This window comes from Natrix helvetica (genome assembly GCF_964273705.1).
Source record: "Natrix helvetica genome assembly, chromosome: 3".
Taxonomy (NCBI): domain Eukaryota; kingdom Metazoa; phylum Chordata; class Lepidosauria; order Squamata; family Natricidae; genus Natrix; species Natrix helvetica.
In genome coordinates, this window is record NC_138549.1 from 114,002,209 (window position 1) to 114,022,001 (window position 19,793).

Below are 19,793 nucleotides of genomic sequence, written 5' to 3' on the forward strand. Positions count from 1 at the left end.
CTGTCCATGTATAGCCTCATTTGCCTGATTGACGCATTAGTGGGCAGAAAAACTACGGTACATTTTCTTCTGTTGTTACAGCTGCCTTCCCAATCTCACATTCTCCATTCATGGTAAACTTTGGTTCTTTATCTTCCTGCCCAACAGCAGGGACATTGAGTAGAATGAATGGTATTTATAGTCCATTTTGGAGACGCCTGCCTTAAAGAAAATTGATTCTAGAGGGCTAACTACCAAGTTCATGGTCCCACTTTTTTGAAATTCAGTGATCAAAAACTGAATTGTATCATTAGAGGATATCTTTCAATGGTCTGAGTGTTAGACAAGAAACTTCCATTCAACCATGGAGTTCAGTCTAATTTTTCCTTATGGTCTTATGGAGGTAAAAATGAGACAGCATACATGCCAATTATTTGAATGAACAAACATTCTGGAAAGGCATAATAGTGTGCATTTCTCTCTCTTTGTTAATATATTTTTTAAAAAACTTAACAATCCATGTTTGGGTGGTGTTAGAGGTTTGTGTATAGGGCAGGATTGTATGTTTCAATGCATGTCTATGTCCAATCTTCTGATTTTTTTTTGTAGTACCTTCCCAATTTATACCATTGGTATTTCATGCAGCATCCACCAAGCCAACATAATTAAGACACATTGAACAAACTTCCCCTTAGTCAGATTCCTTTCCTGTTCTCTGAACAGAGTGGTGTCCTGCATGTATTTCCCAAAACTGAAATTCTTGTCCATTTTCCTTTCTCGAAACAGATGAAAAAAGTTGAGTGCCTATCTATGTATTCTGCTCTCTAGCTTTAGTGATAAATCAAAAAATATCTTGGGGCAGTTGCTGAAGTTCTTGTTTGTAGAAAATAATTCTTATTCCTCTTTAAAGATTTATTTCCATTGGTTCTTTGAGCTGTCCTATATATCAAAGCCATTGCAACAGCATGCAGTTTTGGTTTCTCAGCCCTTCTTTGCAAAATACTTAACATGCTTCCGCCTTTTTTCCCACTGGACTCTCTCCAAGCCATGAAGGAGCTGCCAAAAACTCAACCCACAGATCTCCCAGTTGTGCAGGAAGAAAGGAGAAGTGGTAAACATCACTCTGTTCTCTTCTTAGGTAGCTAAAGTGTTCAGGAATGTTTGTGAGGGACAACCTCCAAATAATGGTTTGATAATTTAACAGGCTAATCTAGGCGTGTCCTGCATAGAAACACCTTCAATCCTGTGAGTGCACAGATTGCTTTCTTGCCTTTTCCAGGGAAGGAGTAACTTTACTTCTGCCACCACCAACAAATATAAGTTATTGATCTGGCAAGTGACGTCTGTATGCCACCAGCATGAAAACTTTTCTGTTTGTTACCCTTTGCCTTTTTGCTGCTTGGGATCCTGTGAACTGCCAAGGAGGTAATATATTCCATTTTAGATGTTTGCTTTGAGTTGGGTAGGTTGCGTATGGCAGCTTGATGTTTCCTTCTACATGTTTCTTTTAAGTGTTTGTTTTCTTCACACAGTTTCTTCTCTTCACTTCAGTTCCCTCTTGGTTTGTCTGTTGCTTTTCTATTTTTAGCTGTAAAAATTAGCACTTTGTGGGGTTAATATTACCAGGAATTCCTATATTGCTTGAAGGGCTTATTTAAGCTAAACGAATAACTCAAATTGAGTTATTTGAGTAAACAAATTACAGCACATTATAATGCCTGCTTTATTTCTTTCTCCATTGTGGATATGTTTTACCTGGCTTTTAAATCCAAGATTACTAGAATTGCGTTTCCTGTTTTGAAAAAACAAAAGAGGAAACAGATCCTAAAAAATACGTGGTTGCATAACATTGAAGATGCTAACGCATACGCAGAGATACAAATTTTGAAATAATTTCAGTAGACATTCAATATTTAGCAGCCATAACTTCTGGGTAGGCAGAGTCTAGGTGCATCTGTCCTGCAACTTGGAAGAATAAAGGTTTTCATAATGTAAAATGAAATAAACTTACAATAGATGGAAGATATAAATATACGCTTCTGGGAATCGGTTGAGCACATGTGAGATTACTTGTTGAAGCTAAAAAAATAAAACCTATTTCCTGGCCCTGAGTTAATTGTGAGCCAAAGAAGGCTGGCACAGTAAACATGTAAATGAAGAGCGGGCATAAGCTACAAATGTCATAAGCTGGGAAAATCCAGAGCAATCCTGTGTGATGACTATCTGAAACATGATTGATTTGCATGCAGTAATGACAGGATTTCCAAATGACACTGATGCTTCTGGGGAAAGAAATCCTGTAACACGAAGGAATTGTTTGAAGAAGGATGAGTTCAGACACTGGTTTCTCATCTTGTTAGGTGATGTAATTTATCTGTCAAATTTACATGGAAATAATGTACTTATCGTAATAAAAATGACAAGATTTCCCAGATTGTAGTTCCATAACTTTTTAACAATCTCTATCTGGATAGAACAAGTTAAGGCTCAGTAGTAGAAAACTTTGCAGCCAGGACTGAGAATATACCAGGTGGAAAGTGCCCATTACTCTTCTTCCCACTAATGTTGCCCTCTTAGTTCCACTTATTGAAAAAAAAGGCAAAGGGGATTTCTTCTTTTCAATATGACGTGTAGCAAAAAAATAAAAAAAGGAAAAGGGAAACAGAGAGGGAGGAAGGAAGGAAAGAAGGAAGGCGGGAAGAAAAAAGAAGGGAAGGAGGGAGAGAGGAAGGAAGGAAGGAAAACATATTTTGCTGTCTCAAAATCTTTTTTGTCTCGTGTTGACCAGAACTGGACACAAGTGTAGTCTTACCAAGGCAATATATAGCGGTACTAATACTTCACTTGATCTTGATACTATTCTTCTGTTGATACAGCCTAGTACCGCATTGGCTTTTTTTGCAGCTGCAGCACATCACTGGCTCCTGCTCAAGTGGATGCCCATTAGGACTCCTACAATTGTCTCATGTGTTGAGCCACATACCACCTATTCTACACCTGTGGATTTGGTTTTTCTTCTCTAAGTATAAAACCTATTTTTATCACCCCTGAATTGGACTTTGTTGAATCGGGTCCAGTTTTCAAGTCTGTAGGGTTCTTTTGTTTTTTAACGTGTTGGCTATTCTCCCCAGCTTGGTGTTGTCTGCAAATTTGATAAGTTTCCCTTCTATTCTGTCATCTAAATAATAATTGAAGATGTTGAAGAGTTCTGGACCTAGGACAGAACCTTGGGATACACTCCATGCTTCCCTCCATGTAGATGTAGTTCCACTGAAGAACTACATGCTGAGTGCAGTTGATCAGTCAGTTATGAATCCATCTGGTGTTGATGTTGTCTAGTTCACATTTTTTTTCTATCTTACAAAGAAGTAGGCTGTGGACTACTTTGTTAAATGCCTTAGTGAAGTCCAAGGATACCATGTCCACAGCAGTTTGCTGATCCGCTCGACCCTGGGCTATACCTACATATATTTCCTTGTTTTTTAGCCCAGCTGATAGGCATGGCAGAGTGTATTGCTGCGCCTCAGCTGTTTTCCTGTGAACTGGTTGCTAAACCGGTAGGATAGGCATTTGAGTCCTGTGTTTGTTTCCTATATCTCCTATTTTGTATTTCAGTTCCCCCCCTTCTTTTTTTTACCACTTGGCTGATTGCCATGAGGCTTATGCTCTGGATTAGATCTTAAAATTTTGTTTCCCTCCCACTCCAGTTTTAGTTTAAAGCACTCTGGATAAGCTGAGTCACTTGATTTTCAAAAACGTTCTTCCCTATTCTTGTAAAGTGTAGCCAATCCCCTGCCAGAAACCCTTTATATATGTATTAGATAGACTGTGGTCTAGAAATTCATAGTTCTTTGGTGGGCAAGATGCTTATTAAGCCAGTTCAAAGTTCACACAAATGAATGAGATTTCAAGATTGCTTAATCAAACAAGAGTCTTTTCTTTAAAGTTATCTAGGAAGTATTCTAAATAATAATTTATCAGATAAACTCTAATCTGTCTATTTCCCACCCAAGTATTTCTCTTTTTAATGACACTTGAAAAACCAGACGTTCTAATGACATTTTTATGTTCCTTGCTCTGTAAAGTAGACTGGGAACTTACAAAACACAATAGAAGAAAGTAATATCGAAACCACTTTTGTCCTGTTGCCAAGAAACATGTATGTTTTTATCCATGTACAGTAGTCACCTGCTGTTCTTCTTGATTCAAAGGTGATCTTTACTTTTTTATACTTTATAATGGCCAGATGCAAAACAAGAAGAATTCCTATATCTTTAATGGTGGAGTAAAAGTTTCACTTGGTGGACTGAAGTCCTATCTTCTTTGGCATTTGACCACCAATTTTAAGTTTGATATGTCTTCTATAAAATCCTGCATATTATACATGAATGGGTGCATTCCATTAACCTCTTGTTCATCAAAGGTCTATAACAGGCAGCTTATGGGGGCCTAAAACTGACAGCATTAGACATTTTTATGCTTCTCTTTTTGAAAAGCTACTAAAGTTAACATTAGTTATTCACATTCATGAAAGTGAATGGAAGACTATATCTGAATTCCCATTGCATACAAAGTCAGAAACCAGAGTTGCAAACTGTATATATCAATATCACATTGCACCTTAGCTCAGTGAATAAACAAGGTCATATATCTTCTCATTTCAATGATTTTTTTAAATATTTACACTGCTGGGTTCTCATTGATTTAAACACAAAATACCTTCATTAACACACACATAAAATAGCTGATAATTAATGGAAGTTTGTACTAGTCCCCGAAAATGAAAAATCCAATGTTAAACTTATTGGAGAAAAAAAAGAGAGCAATGTGATTCATAAAAAAATAATCTTAGGCATATTTACTCAAAAACAAGATGAATAGGAACTTATTTTCTAATGAGTTTGAGTTTGAGTTTATTTAATTTATAAACCGCCCCCTCTCCCCGAAGGGACTCGGGGCGGTGTACAGACAATAAATATACAATAGGACAACAAGGCAAAACACAAAACCCAGACAAACCAACTTACACATACAGTCCGTACAATAACCAAACTAGCGATAGTTAAAAATAGTTCTAATTAAAACCAATTTAAAAACCCCAAAATTTAAAATGCCATCCAGGAAGGTCAGGATTAAATTATACTATATTTCTGATTACAATTACCATTGGGCCGGGCCAGCTAATTTGAACAAGTGGGTCTTGAGTTTCTTACGGAAGGAGCGGAGATCAACAGTAGTTCTAATATCGGGGGGGAGGTCGTTCCAGAGGGTTGGGCCCATCACAGAGAAGGCCCTACTCCTGGGCACCGCCCGCCCGCATTGCTTAGCGGATGGTACCCGGAGGAGTCCCTCTCTGTGAGAGCGGATTGGCCTCAGGGATGTGTGGGGTAGGATGCTATCCCGCAGATAACTAGGTCCTGAGCCATGGAGCGCTTTAAAGATGACAATCAACACCTTGAAACGCACCCGAAAAGCCACAGGCAGCCAGTGCAGCTAATGAGTCTTGTTAGGGCTCTGATCTGGCCATTGTATATGCAAATGAACTCTAAATAGGTTCATTTAGATTTATTAGGGTTTCATCTCAGGAAACTAGGTAAAACATTACAGCCATATTCATCATGTTGTAGTGTGTCCTGTGCATATTAATTCGTAAGAAACAATAAATTCAGTGAGACTTACTGGAAAACGAGATGACAATTGCAAAGTGGTGTCAACTGTGATCATGCTTTTAATTTTGTTTACTGATCATTGCTTAGCATGTTTATCCTCTGTGCATATCATGGCTTGCCCCAAAAGGTACAGAATGATGGATCGATATGTATAGGTGAGTCCTATTTTTGCAAATCGAAAAAGAATTTTTCTGCAGCTTATTTAATTTTACCTTATTGGAATGCTTCCTTTCTCTTGTGTCATCTATCTTGCCTTTGGCCTTTTATTTAGAAATACGATTTGCATCAAATTCTCGGGGTTCACAATTCCATTTCCTAAGTTTATCATCCACAGATTGCCTAGAATATTTTCTTAGCCCTCATGGTTGATGGGTTCCTTTTTGAACCCATATGGTAATATGTAACTCTTAACCAGGGTTTAAAGGGTTACACATTTAAAACAGTAGAGTTGCACATGTAAAAAAGTAACTCAGCCTTGTGGAAAATACTAAGTAGATTGGCTTTGTGAGCCCATGGGAATGTTTCAGAATGGTTTTGCAATCCTGTTCATGTTTACTTGGAAGTAAATCCCAGTAGGTTCAGTGAAATTCCTGAATTAGTGAATATAGGATGACACTCTTAACAATTAGATAGCCCTGTGTTCAGAGTCTTATGAAACTTGATGTTCATTAGTATATATGAGTTTTTCTTTTCTTTTCTACTATCTGTGTTCTGGTATTTTTATGTATATTAACTCAAAGGAATGTAATAAGTAAATTTTATTGAGATTGTTCATATTATTGTTGTTGTTGTTATTGTTATTATTTATTGAATTTATATTGCCGCCTATTTGCCCATGGCAACTCAAGCAGCGTACAGAATATAAAAACAATATAAATAATTAAAAATAATCAAATTAATTCATATAATATAATACGATAAAATCATACACGCCCGGCCTCCACTCCCCATGCCATGATAGCAGATCACATGAGCCATTTAAAGGGCTCCATCCTGCTCTGGGTTCTCCAGGCCAGCTGGCAGAACCAGGTCTTCAGTGCCTTCCAGAAGAGTGTTAGAGTGGGGGCCATTCTAATCTCTGGGGGAATGATGTCACAGAGAGAGGGAGCCACCACGGAGAAGGCCCTTCTTCTGGATCCCACCAGGTGTATCTCCCTAGGGGATGGGACTTGCAGCATTCCCTGCCTCCCTGTTCTGATGGGTTGGGTAGATGTGACCGGCAAGAGACAGTCCCTCAGATAACCTGGTCCCAAGCCATGAAGGGCTTTAAAGGTGACAACCAGCACCTTGAATTGAAATTGGAAGTAAATCGGCAGCCATGTTACCCTAAATCCATGTTTCTCAACATCAGTAATGTTAAGATGTTTGGACTTCAACTTGCAGAATTCCCCAGCCAACTCAATAAGATTGAAAACACTGTGCTGAATATTAATTAATCCACATAATATAGAGACAGCAACATTTTCTTATTGATTATCTTAGAGCTACCATATTTTGGTTTAAAAAAATCTGGATGATCATGAAATGGCAGCAAACAGAGGCAGACAATGAAGATTCCCAAATGCTTTCTGGAGGGCAGACAATAGTTTAAGATGTCTTTGTATCATTTTGCTTCATTGTCCAATATGTTTGTATCCTAGAAATGATAACACTAATGAACTGTTGTTAAAGGAAAGAGGTATTGGTAGGACTCTTGCGGGAAGATAGGGTTCCAGTAGCTGTTTCTTGTAAAAGAAATAACACATGTCTGAAACATTCGTCATGATGTCAGATTTGGCCACCAAATGCAATTTTTTTTATCAATGGACCTTGGCTCATTGCAACATCCAACAATATATTTCAGAGTTGTCAATTATTATTAAGGTAAAAGTTCTGGGCTGTAAACAACTGCAGGGTAGGATAGGATAGGATAGGATAGGATAGGATAGGGTAGGGTAGGGTAGGGTAGAATAGAATAGAGTAGAGCAGTAGGAACACTGCTATCATGTCTCCCCTAGTCCTTATTTGCATTAAACTAGACATACCCAGTTCCTGCAACCATTCTTCATATGTTTTAGCTTCCAGTACCCTAATCATCTTTGTTGTTCTTCTCTGCACTCTTTCTAGAGACTCAACATCAATCAATCAATCAATAAATCAGATAGATGAAACTTTATTATTGGATCAATATGCTGAGCAAAATTTCATTCTTGTGCCACACTTGAAGACATGAGGGTAGCCTTATCAGGAATTGGCAGAACTTGCTTCCTTTCAGGTGTAGTTTATTAAAACAAACATATTTGTTCTCCAAATGCCTCTAATTTGGCACATCTTTTCTCTATTTGTTCTTTGGTTGTTTTACATTACGTAGAAGTTACTGAGCAATCTCTTAGAATTGTCTGAGACAGGATGCAGAATGACTGATGGGGAATAAAATAGATGACTCTTCCATTTGTTTTTAGTTTATAATTCTACAAATGAAGACTACCTTTAAGGACACTGAGCTCTTTTCCCTTTCACGCTTGTGCACAAGGATGACTTTCCAAAGCCACGAAGGGGGGAAAAATCTATTTCATCTGAAAATCCATTTATCTGCCTAATTACTGTTGGTACATTACGTTCTGAGCTTTTTAGTACCCGGCTTTTCCAGGGCTTTCAAGTCTACTGCTTACCTTTTCTGAATTGGATCTCACCAAATTGAACTAAAGTCTAATCCCCTATTTTTAACAATGTAAAAAAAAGTAAAATACAGTTCTATTTTTAAAAATAAAGGCAAGCTGCAGAATAAAGAGAGGACTTTGGACTGCTTTCCATTGGTTATTCAAGTCTAGCATTAACTATGACAGAACAATCTGCTCCTATATTAACAGAGGTAGAGCTTTTATTTGCTTTTAGAATTCCTCCGAAGTTTCAGGATTACTGAGGATTACTCAGAACGACACTACTGATAACAGAAAAGAATTACTAGTATGCACTTTTCTTCCTCATCTTCTGACAATTCTCTCAATTTTCTTAAAACTGAGTGCAGGGGAAGCTGATACTGCTTTAGATCCTCAGAGATTTGACTGTAGTTCTGAAGAGACCCTGTGTGAATTGCTCAGTATCCACAGTTTAGAAAATTGGAGTGCTTAACCAAGTAAATGTATTCAAAAGCTATAAAAAGCACATCTATAGCTGAGAATGTTTAGGGGTGTCCAACCTTGGGATTTTAAGACTTATGAACTTCAATTCCCAGAATTCCATGGCTGGTTGAGGAATTCTGGGAGTTGAAGTTCACAAGTCTTAAAGTTGCCAGGATTGGACATACCTGGTTTAGATTTTAAAAGTCTTAGTTAGGGCTTTATACAAAATGGAAACCAAGGCAGAGAGGCTTTTAAATTCAAAAGGAGCAGGGAGTAAGTGTATATCCTTATTGCACCAACACTCAGCAATAATGAAAATGCCATCAGGACATGGAAAAAAAATTTCCCCAAAAAAAGATGCGTACACTTTTGCTTTAGAGAAGACAAAAATTAAGACCGAGAGCACTAGAATCACTTTTGGCAAATCAGGTCTGTTTTCCAAATTATCATCACCACTTTTGAAACTGAGATCATCCCCGAGTGCTCTTTAGAAGGCCAGATCCTGAAGATGAAACTCAAATACTTTGGCCACCTAATGAGAAGGAAGGACACACTGGAGAAGAGCCTAATGCTGGAAAAGATTGAGGGCAAAAGAAGAAGGGAGCGACAGAGAATGAGGTGGTTGAATGGAGTCACTGAAGCAGTAGGCGTCAGCTTAAACGAAAAAAATATTTTCAAGGTGTGGCAAAGGTTGGGCATTTTTCCTGAGAAAGATTGACAGCAAAACACAACTGGGCTGGGTCAATTAATCACAATGTTGCAAAAGAAACAAACCATTTTCTTCAGAAAGAGATTTGTCAAAAATTTGCTCTATAGGTTTCAACATGCCATCTATAATATAATGTTTTGGGCAGGTAGGACAAGAGATTACTTTCCTCACTTCCGTTTATTCATTGGTTTAGCTAGGGATTTGCCCAAAGGGCACTTGAAAAATGGCAGCCAAGCTACTGTATATAAACTGGAAGCAAACCCCACTCTCACTAGCACTGATGATGTTACCTGGTTAAGTAATGAAACAACTGCAAGCAAACAACAAGCTCAGACAGCACTAAGCCCTCCACAAAATGCATATTTACCATAATCTTGCATTAATTCCTTTTCTTCACAGTTACCAGGACGCTTGAGCCATGGCAACAAGGTGTAATTGCTGTTTCAGTGTTTTTGGTTTTGGCAATGATTACCTTTATCATCAACAAATTTTGGTGCCAGGATGAAAAGTAAGTGCTGACTTTGCTTTCCCTTGTTACAACATGTGGCATTTCACTTGGTTTTATTCTATATATCAGTGTTGGCGAACCTTTTCAGCACCGAGTGCCAAAACGGGAGCACACACATGCCGTAAACGGGAAGAGCAGCGGCCTGGTGCACATATGCGCACCAGGAAGATGATCTTCCGGTTTCCAGCGTGCAAATACACACCAGTCAGCCAATTTCTGGTGTGCATGTGCTTGAGAAGACCATGGCTAGTGCATATGGCTAGTGCATATGTGCATGCTGGAAACTGGAAGATCATCTTCCCACTGTGGGCATGTACACTGGGCAGCTGCTCTTCCGGTTTCCAGCGCTCCCACATGCGTGAAGACAGCCAGCCAGCACACCGGATCCCAGAAGAGCAACGGGCGACAGCTCGCGTGCCCGGGGAGATGGCTGTGTCTGCCACTTCCGGCACATGTGCCATAGGTTCGCCATTACAGCTATATACAGTAAGTCTGTGAGCTCTGTGATTGGACTCCTCATTTTCCTAAAGTAAATTGGCTGTAGAGGCCATTCAACTAAAGTCAAGGTATTAATGGAACAAGGTCCCGATGGTGCTTTTTCCAAAAGGCAACTGGACTTGTTTTCTTTTTCTTTTGAAAAATGTTTTACTTCTCATCTAAGAAGCTTCTTCATCTTTTTGTTGGATGAGAAATGAAATGTTTTCCAAGGGATAAAAAGCAAAGAAAATCCAGTTGCTTTTTGGAAAAACCACCTGTGGAACAACCATGGCCTTGATGATTGAGAATCGCTTATAACATGAATAAAATATTGAAGATTTTCTTTAGAGTTTTCTCAGAGCGGTTCATCCTCAATTTTGTATTTAAATGGAAAAAAATGGAAATGAAAAAAAAAGCGGATTTCGTAATATTTTATACTGTGTGATTGAAATTAGAAAATTAATTTCGCTATTATTTAAGAGTAGTAAGAGTAAACTGATTCCATGGCCTGGGCTGGATTCCTTTCTCCTTTCTCATTGTTTCCTCCTAATAGAGTGGGAGATCTCCCAGTGCCACACCTGATTTAGCTGTGGATGTAAGATCTGAGTACAAAAAATCCAAATGGATTTGTTATCACGTTAGTAAAGACTTAGATTTAATATATATGTATAATAGTTGTTTGGAATTTTGCAGTCCAAAACTGATACAGTTAGACTGTTTGGTTTGTTTAAAATATATTTTTATTATTTTTACATTTAAAACAATGCAGTGCCGCGAAGTCGAAGTGACCATACATTCACATTATACACAATTAGTCTCAACCATTAACTATTAGCCTACTTAGTACATTGTCTATCCTTCTGTCCAATCACAATATATACAGTTTGTTCAAGTCTTGTCACCTTGTCTTATACCAATCATAAAATCTGTTCCAGACTTCAAAATATTCTGATTCCCCTTTATTTTTAAGTTCAAGAGTGAGCCTATCTGCTTCCACACAGGCCAACACTTTTCTGATTATATTTAGCTCTGGTGGTTATTTTCTTTTTTCCAATATAGTGCATAGGTTATGCGCGCCACAGTTAGTACATGCATAATTAGATAAAGTGTATCTTTCTTAAGCCTCTCCGGTATTATACCTAGGAGAAAAATTTCTGGTTTAAACAAGATTTGGTCTCCCACCATTTGTTCTAACTATGATTGAATCATTTTCCAATATATTTTTTTGCCTCATTGCACGTCCACCACATACGATAAAAAGTGCCTGGTGTTTTTTTTTACACTTCCAACAATTTGGGGCCAGATTTTTAAACATTTTGGAGAGCTGTGCTGGGGGGAGATGCCATTTGTAGAACATCTTATAAAGATTTTCTTAATACGCTGTAGCCAATGTTAGTTTCTGATCAAGTATCCAAAGTTTTTCCCACTTAGCCAATTCCACATTATCACCGAAATTTTTCGCCCAGGCAACCATAGTTTCTTTGACATGTTCCTCCTCTAGCTTATATTCCAACAAAAATCTGTACAACATTTTGATCAGCTTGTTTTCTGTCTGTATCAAAAGTTTATCTAATATTGTGTAATCTTTGGCAGTACCTTCCTTCTTCCTATCCTGTGCACACCTTGATTGTATCTTTAATTAGGACCACCATTCTACTTGTACTCCTTGTGATGCCAATTCTAATCTAGTTTTGATCTCTCCCTGTCTGTTCAATAACTCTTTATATGTAACTATATTTTCCATAATAATTAAATTTGGATGTATGTATGCTTCCATCGTAGATAGCCAAATGGGTGTTTTAGTATAGTGGTCGTGTTTAATTTTGTTCCATATTAATAACAGGGACTGTCTAATGTAGTATCTATTGAAATATTTGTGTGCCGATCCTTTTTCATACCAAAGGAAGGCATGCCATCCTACTTGGAGATCATGACCTTCCAATTTGAGTAATCTTTTATTTCTCAACATTATCCATTCTTTTAACCATGTTAGAGTGGCCGCAGTATAATAAAGTTCCCAATCTGGTACACCAAATCATCCTTTTTCTTTAGTGTCTTGCATAGCCTTGAGTTTTATTCTTGGTTTTCTTCCCTGCCAAATAAATTTTGAAACCAATTGATTCAAATCCTTAAAAAAAACCTTTTTCTAATTTAATGGGAATATTCTGAAATAGGAAAAGAAATTTTGGTAATACATTCATTTTTATGACTGCGATCCTACCCATCAGGGACAATTGTAGGTTTTTCCACCTTTCTAAGTCTTTCTTAGTTTTATTGATCAAATTAGTATAGTTATCTTCTTTGATGGACACACACCTCGCAGATAAATGTATACCTAGATATTTGACTTTTTTGACAGTTTGGATACCCAATTTCTTTGTTAACTCCTCTTTTGATTTTGATGTCATATTTTTAACCAGCATTTTAGTCTTTGTCATATTTATATTTAAACCCGCTACTTTCCCATACTCTGTCAATTCCTCAATAAGTTTCATACTAGACTTTATAGGATCCTTTAACACGAAAACTAGATCGTCCGCAAAAGCCTGTAACTTAAATTGTTCCTTTTTGATTTCTAGTCCCTTTATCTGTTCCTCTTTACGTACATTCCTAGCTAGAACTTCTAAGGTTAATATAAATAGCAGTGGGGATAGAGGGCAACCTTGTCTTGTACCTTTCTGAATTGCTATACTTTGCGTTAATTCATCATTAATTATTACTTTGGCTTTTTGATTTGTATATATTGCTCTAATCGTGTTTATAAATTCATCCCCAAATTCCATGTGTTCCAATTGTTGATGCAAAAATTCCCAGTTCACATTATCAAATGCCTTTTGGGCATTGAGAAAAAATAGTGCAACCTGTTTTTCATTATGTACTTCATAATATTTGAGAATGTTCAGCATAATTCTCATATTGTTTTAATTTGTCTTCTGGGGAGGAATCCATTTTGATCTGTGTGGATGAACGATGTAAGGAATTATCTCTGATGTTTTAATTTCTTCATTGAGCATATCTTTTATTTCCTCTGGTATCTTTGGCAGTTCTGACTTTTCCAGATATTGTAGTATTCCTTCCTTTGTATAGCCTCAGTTTTCTCTATATAATTGTTCATAGAACTCTTGGGTAATCCTTTTCTTTTCCTCTAGTTGATAGCAGATCTCACCTTTTTCATCCTGTAATTTATTGATCCAATTCTCTTGCTTCTGCTTCCTCAGCCTATAGGATAGCCACCGCCCCGGTTTATTTGCATTCTCAAAGAAATTTTGTTTTGCTTTTTTTATAGACTGTGCCATTTTTTTCAAATATAACCAATTCATGTTTAATCAATTCCATACTTCCTTTTATACTTCTATTTTGTGGTTTCTTTTGAAGTTCACTTTCTAAATTTAGTTAGACTGTTGTCCTCATGGTATTGGGTTATGCAACTAAGCCATTTCTCCTAGCAATTAGATAAATACAAATTGCGTACCAAATCTTGTGGAGACATGATGACCACATACAAAAACTATATGCAGATTAACAAATGAATTAACACAGAAGATCTGAAGTGCACACTGCTTAGCAAATGCTGGCTTTTTAAATTTTAACCCAGGGTGTCTCATATTTATTAGACAGAATGGGAGGCTACCTAGGTCTGCTGAAAAGTTTGCATAACAGAAAAATTCTCTCTGTTGATTCAGACAGTTAAAACAATCATGAAACAAGATGTGTATGATATTATATACTTCATTAAATAAATCCTTTTTGGGATCTGCTTTTAAGAAATACTGTCCACATTTCTTTCCCTGCCAGGAAGTCCCTGAATCCAGGTTGAGGAACTAAAGAGTGTCAGGGTTCCAAATAGCATCCAAAATTAAATAAGAGTCCGAGGCAAATGATTCTTTAAATTTCCAATTTATTAAGAGATCCATGTTGGTACATCTGAAGGCTTCCTGCTTTTTCCACCCAGTTGAAAGTTCAAGATCTTGCCCCCACATCTATAAGTCCATCACATGGTCCAATCTTCCACTGCCATGCTGGCAGCTTCCATCCATCCAGTTCCAGTCAGATGCAGAGGTGTAGAGACAAAGGGTGACCTTGGCTTTCAAGAAAGAATTTTGTTATGGCTACATACCATCTAACTCTGTACAATCCCCCCTCTCATTTTCCCACAATAGAAATGCATAGTAGAATAATAGAACGTGTGGCATGCCTGAAGTCCACAAGAAAAGATGACTTGCAGGCCTGACAAAGAGACAGTTTAGGGCCATGATGGCGAAATTTTGGGATGCGTGCCACAGGTGGCATGTGGAGCCCTCGATGCAGGCATGCGAGCCGTCGCCCATTGCCCGGCTCAGCTGCACCGTGCATGTGCACCTGCCTCGCACCGGCCAGCTGATTTTTGGGTCTCTGCTGCTCACAGAGGGGGTTCACACGTGCATACATGAGAGGAGAAGTGTGGGGGACCACAGGTGTGAATGTGGTCTGTTTTTAGACCCAGGAGGCTTCAGAGACCACCATTGCATTCGCTCTTTCAAAGGCTCCATTGGCAGTGGGGTGGCATGCTGAACTGAGACCCAGCAGTAAAAAACAAAGTAAATCTGAAGGTGATTAAGAAATGATCCTCAACTGAACTTTATGTCCATAATGGCTACATTATGATTGTGGGCACAAATGAAATCTCTCAACTCCCAGTCACTCTATTCACCAGCTGATTGCAAAAACCTCAGTTCCTGTGGCCTACTTGCAAGGAGCAGCTGTCCAAAATGATGTACACAGTCCCACAATCTTTCTGGAGAGATTTCACCAGCCAGGATTCATTTTCTGGTCACTAATCTTAACTGTGATGCCATTCCTGCTCCTTAAGGGATGTCTAATTCATCAGAAGTCCTCATCAGATTTTTAATCTTAATCATCTGAGATGCATCTTTATTATTGATTATGTCATTGTTTCAGCTATATGGTTATTTTTAATTAATGTTATTTATGATGTAAGCTTGACATAAAATACAAAACACAAAAGTAAATAGGAATACGGGGGAGGGGAAAGAGAAGTGAGGAGGGACTGGGGAAAAGGAAAAAAAGTTTATTTCCGACTTCCTCTGTTGCAGTAAAATAAAGCATTAACATTAAACCACAGCTTTTTGCTTTTCCATAATAATATAATATAAACTATCCGTTTCTATAAACATATATCAATGTAATTGGTAGAACTCAAAATCAAAGTTTCATTTTCTCCCCACTTCAAGCATAAAGTCTCTGTGAGGCAACATAATAAATTTATATTCTTTTCTTTAATCAAAATGGTCAATTTAGCCATTTCTGCCAAGTCCATCAGCTTCTGTAGCCATTCGTCCATGGTGGGAATCAAAATGTCCTTCCATTTTTCTGCATACACTAACGTTGCTGCTGTCAACATATATAAGATCAAAGTTCCGATTTTTTTCTCCCAAGTCTTTTTCCATCCTTTTTGTCTTGTTATGCTCCTTCTAATTGCTTCTGCAGGGATTCCGAAGAAGAAGATAAACGAGTGACCTTCAGGAATAGAAATATTAAAGCATCCATCACTTCTAATGGAATCCAAGGAACCTATTCAGCATCCGCAGCAGACTTCAGGTTGTTTCCTAAACTATTAAAAATTATAACTAACAGCACCTTTCCAGAAATACCTGCAGAAGTAAATCTCATTGTGTTCAAGGGGGTTTATTCTAAAGAAAGCAAATGCCAGGTAGTCAGCCTGCTTCTGAAAACAAAGTGCCTTTTTGATTTGGTTGTGATGACTTGTCCTTGATTTATCATTTTCTCTCTGTTTTACTGCCCGTTAACTATATATCCTAACAGGGTCTGACAATGTGATTAATAATGACTGACAAATGAAAAGTCTCACATTTTTTTTACTTAATTGTTTCTTTTAGCTGTTAATTTGGCTGTGTGTATAACCGGCATATATATGGTGGCTCAGTGGCTAAGATGCTGAGCTTGTTGATCAGAAAGGTTGGCAGTTTGGTGGTTTGAATCCCTAGCACTGCGTAACGGAGTGAGTTCTTGTTACTTTCCCAGCTTCTGACAACCTAGCAGTTCGAAAGCATGTAAAAATCCAAGTAGAAAAATAGGAACCACCTTGGTGGGAAGGCAACAGCATTCCGTGTGCCTTTGACATTTAGTCATTGGCATTTAGGCCCCATGACCACAGAGACGTCTTCGGACAGCACTGGCTCTCCGGCTTCGAAACAGAGATGAACACTGCCCCCTAGAGTCGGGAATGACTAGCACATATGTGCAAGGAGAACCTTTACCATTATAACCAGCAACCCTGAAATACTTCACTTCTGAAATCTATAGGAAAAAGAAATTGATTTATGGATATTTTAACCCTCTTGGACCATTTGGGAACATCAAAATATCATTCAGACAACCTTTTGTTTAAAATGGTATAGATAGGGGTTTCCTACTTGAGCAAGGGATTGGGTTAGAAGATCTCTAAGGTCCCTTCCAATTCTGTTATTTTGTTATTTAGAACACAGAGTTGACCATTTTCCAAGGCAACAATTCTACTAGGTTAACCAGGTACAGGTATCAGCCCTTTGAGGAAGTCCAGATAAGAAGTTCAACAAGGAGTACTAATCCTCATTGCAACATTGCATTAACAGACTCTTGCAAGATTGAAAGTGTTTCTCCTTACCTTTTATGCTCCAGAAAATTAGAGATGGTCCCTTGTGAATCCTTTCCCATGCCTTCCTTCCATCTATGGGCTGAGTCCAGTCTCTGGCTCTGTCCTGCCCCCAAGGTATCATTACATATCATATTGTTAAGTAATTGAGCTCCCCGTTGGGAGAGCGAGTATGCAGAGAAGCGTAATGAGAGTGATATGGAATAACACGCACAAACCAGTATACAGAGACACTGAATAGTATAAAAATATAGTATTTATTTATTTATTTATTTTATTCAATTTATCAGTCGCACCCTCTCCACGAAGGGACTCGGGGCGACGTACAATCAAATAAATAAGCGTGTGGCATGGAGGAGGTAAATACATCAACATTTAACAATTCAAATAGAAATAAAAGTAGTAGTTTACTATGTAGAAATATAGAGTATTCAGAGTCCAGTTTACAGTCCAAGTCATACACGGTTCAGTCAGTCAGTTATCAATAATAGACAGTCTAACACACAAAGTATAGCTAAACAGTAGTAAACCACAATGCCTCAGTATACACCTGATCAGCTTCTAACAAAACGGAGAGAGAACTAACAGTCAGTCTGGCTTCCTTTCATGGCTGCTTGAGGTAATAAACCAATTACATCTCTGAATCATTTAAAGTAACAGTAAAGTAATCATAGCTTATATACATTGGTAAGCGAAGCCTAAGGTTACATCTCTAACATCACATATCATTACATCAGAAGCAACAAGTGGTTGTATCCGTGGCTAAAAAGAAAATATGACTTTTACCAGATTATGGATTAAGGGCATTTGTCACCCATTCTCAAGAGTGCAAATACCAATTCTGTCCATCATTTATTTCTACCCACTGCTCTTTCAAGGGAGGGAGGAATCATATGACCAGGACACTATTATGAATATCAATGCAGCTATCTCTCAAATTGGGAGAAGAAATTGGAGGGAGATCTATGCATGGTATCCTTGAACATAGGAGGAGTGCCAATATGATACAGAAATAATAGATCTTCTTTTTCTAATATTTCAGCTGTGAAGAAGGCCCTCATTACTATGAAAACCAAGTTGAGTTTGAATGTGACGCTGTGACCAATCATCACACTGAATGTCATACAAGTGTTGACTCCCATTGCGACACCACGACTGAATGTCACACCCAAATGTAGACGTGGTTACCACAAATATGTAACATCATTTTGTTATTTATTCTTACATTTTAAAACCTCCCTATAATATAGATTCCTTACAAGATAAGCCCACATCATTTATGATGCATGATTTTAATCAATTTATTCAAAGGCCAACTATGTAGAGGCATATTAACATTTTTGCAGTGGGTTTATTGTGTCTAAGTTCTGCACATGTCAGATAGAATTAATTGGTACATAGCAGAGGTGGGTTGCAGCTGGTTCGGCCCAGTTCAGCCGAACCAGTAGTGGCAGCGGTGGCGGGAGGTCCACCCACCCAATCGGATGCTTCTGTGCGAGGGTGCATGCGTGCACGAGCGAACTGATAGTAAACCGGTTAGCAACCCACCACTGGTACATAGTACCTCGTAATATGGTCTTTTCACCAAAGGAAACTCACTACCTATTTTATTCTATTTTACTTTTCTTGTTGCATGTTTTTGTACGTCATAATCTTTGTAAGATTAGTGCTACAGATGATCCACAATCTCACTTTCGGGCCCTCTGCAACTCAGTGTTATGATCCTGTTTATTACCAGGGAATTTCTTATTTGAAAATTATTTTTCTTCATGGTAAAAGATTCCACCCCCCTCCCAACAATCTATAGAAGCACATCAATATTATTGTTAATAAAGCTGAAGGCATAGTGGTAGTCTTCGACCAATTGCTCTCATTTTATTTTTTATTCTTGTTTATAGCGTCCCCATAAAAACATACTTTTTTGGATGAGGTTGGAATTATTTTTAGATAATTTTTTTTCACATGAATTTTCTTTTTCTTATCTGCATTAAACACTCCTTATCTATGAGCATATATAACTCGTTGTTACTTTTCTAATAAAATTCGTGAATCAAAAAAAGGTGCTACCAGTCTCCTGATTTTTTCACTACCACAGACTAACATGGTTCTTCCACAAAATTAACTTTTCAGAATTCTTGGAGAATCTCAACAAATGTGTGGGTGTGATTATCGGTGGTATATTTGATGGTAGACCGAAACTAGACCATGTTTTTGATTATCACTTCCACAGTCCCTTGCCATGGGCCATATGGGTTGAAATGGCTAGAATACAATATTGTAGGCAAACTCTGCTCACATCCTGGAGTTTGAACCTGATGGACTCAAGGTTGACTCAGCCTTCCATTCTTCTGAGCTCAGTAAAATGAGGTTTCAGATTGTTGGGAGAAATATGTTGACATTATAAACTGCCCAGAAAATGCTGAAAAGCATTAGGAGGCCATATATAAGTCTAAGTGCTAATGCTAGTGATACAATTTTATTGAAGTATCAGGTTATCAGTCCCTAACTATGCTATAATTGGCTCTTCCAAAGGCCTTTGAAAAGATAGTATCCCTGAAGGGTCTAAGTAAATGTAGAATTTATGAGATAAACAGTCCCTTTGCAAATCAGCAATATTATGCTTTCTTTAAAGGATGTAAATGAATGCTTCCCATAAGCATATAAACAAGAAAGTAGAAATATGTAGCTTATTTCTACA

At 37.8% G+C, this 19,793-nt stretch overlaps 1 protein-coding gene across 2 annotated transcripts; it reads left to right on the forward strand.

Annotated features, from left to right (window-relative positions):
• The first annotated feature begins 1,065 nt into the window (after window positions 1-1,065).
• Window positions 1,066-19,154, forward strand: PDZK1IP1 (PDZK1 interacting protein 1). 2 transcript variants are annotated; one of them, XR_014174808.1, is made up of 5 exons: window positions 1,066-1,404; window positions 9,858-9,966; window positions 15,931-16,041; window positions 18,138-18,515; window positions 18,550-19,154. XR_014174808.1 is itself a non-coding variant. In XM_081945971.1 (4 exons), the coding sequence occupies exons 1-4, from the start codon at window positions 1,338-1,340 to the stop codon at window positions 18,271-18,273; spliced, it is 423 nt and encodes a 140-aa protein (XP_081802097.1). In that variant the 5' UTR covers window positions 1,066-1,337; the 3' UTR covers window positions 18,274-19,154. The 2 variants fall into 2 exon arrangements, 1 of the variants encoding a protein (XP_081802097.1); XM_081945971.1 differs by having other exon boundaries at window positions 18,138-19,154.
• The last annotated feature ends 639 nt before the right edge of the window (window positions 19,155-19,793 follow it).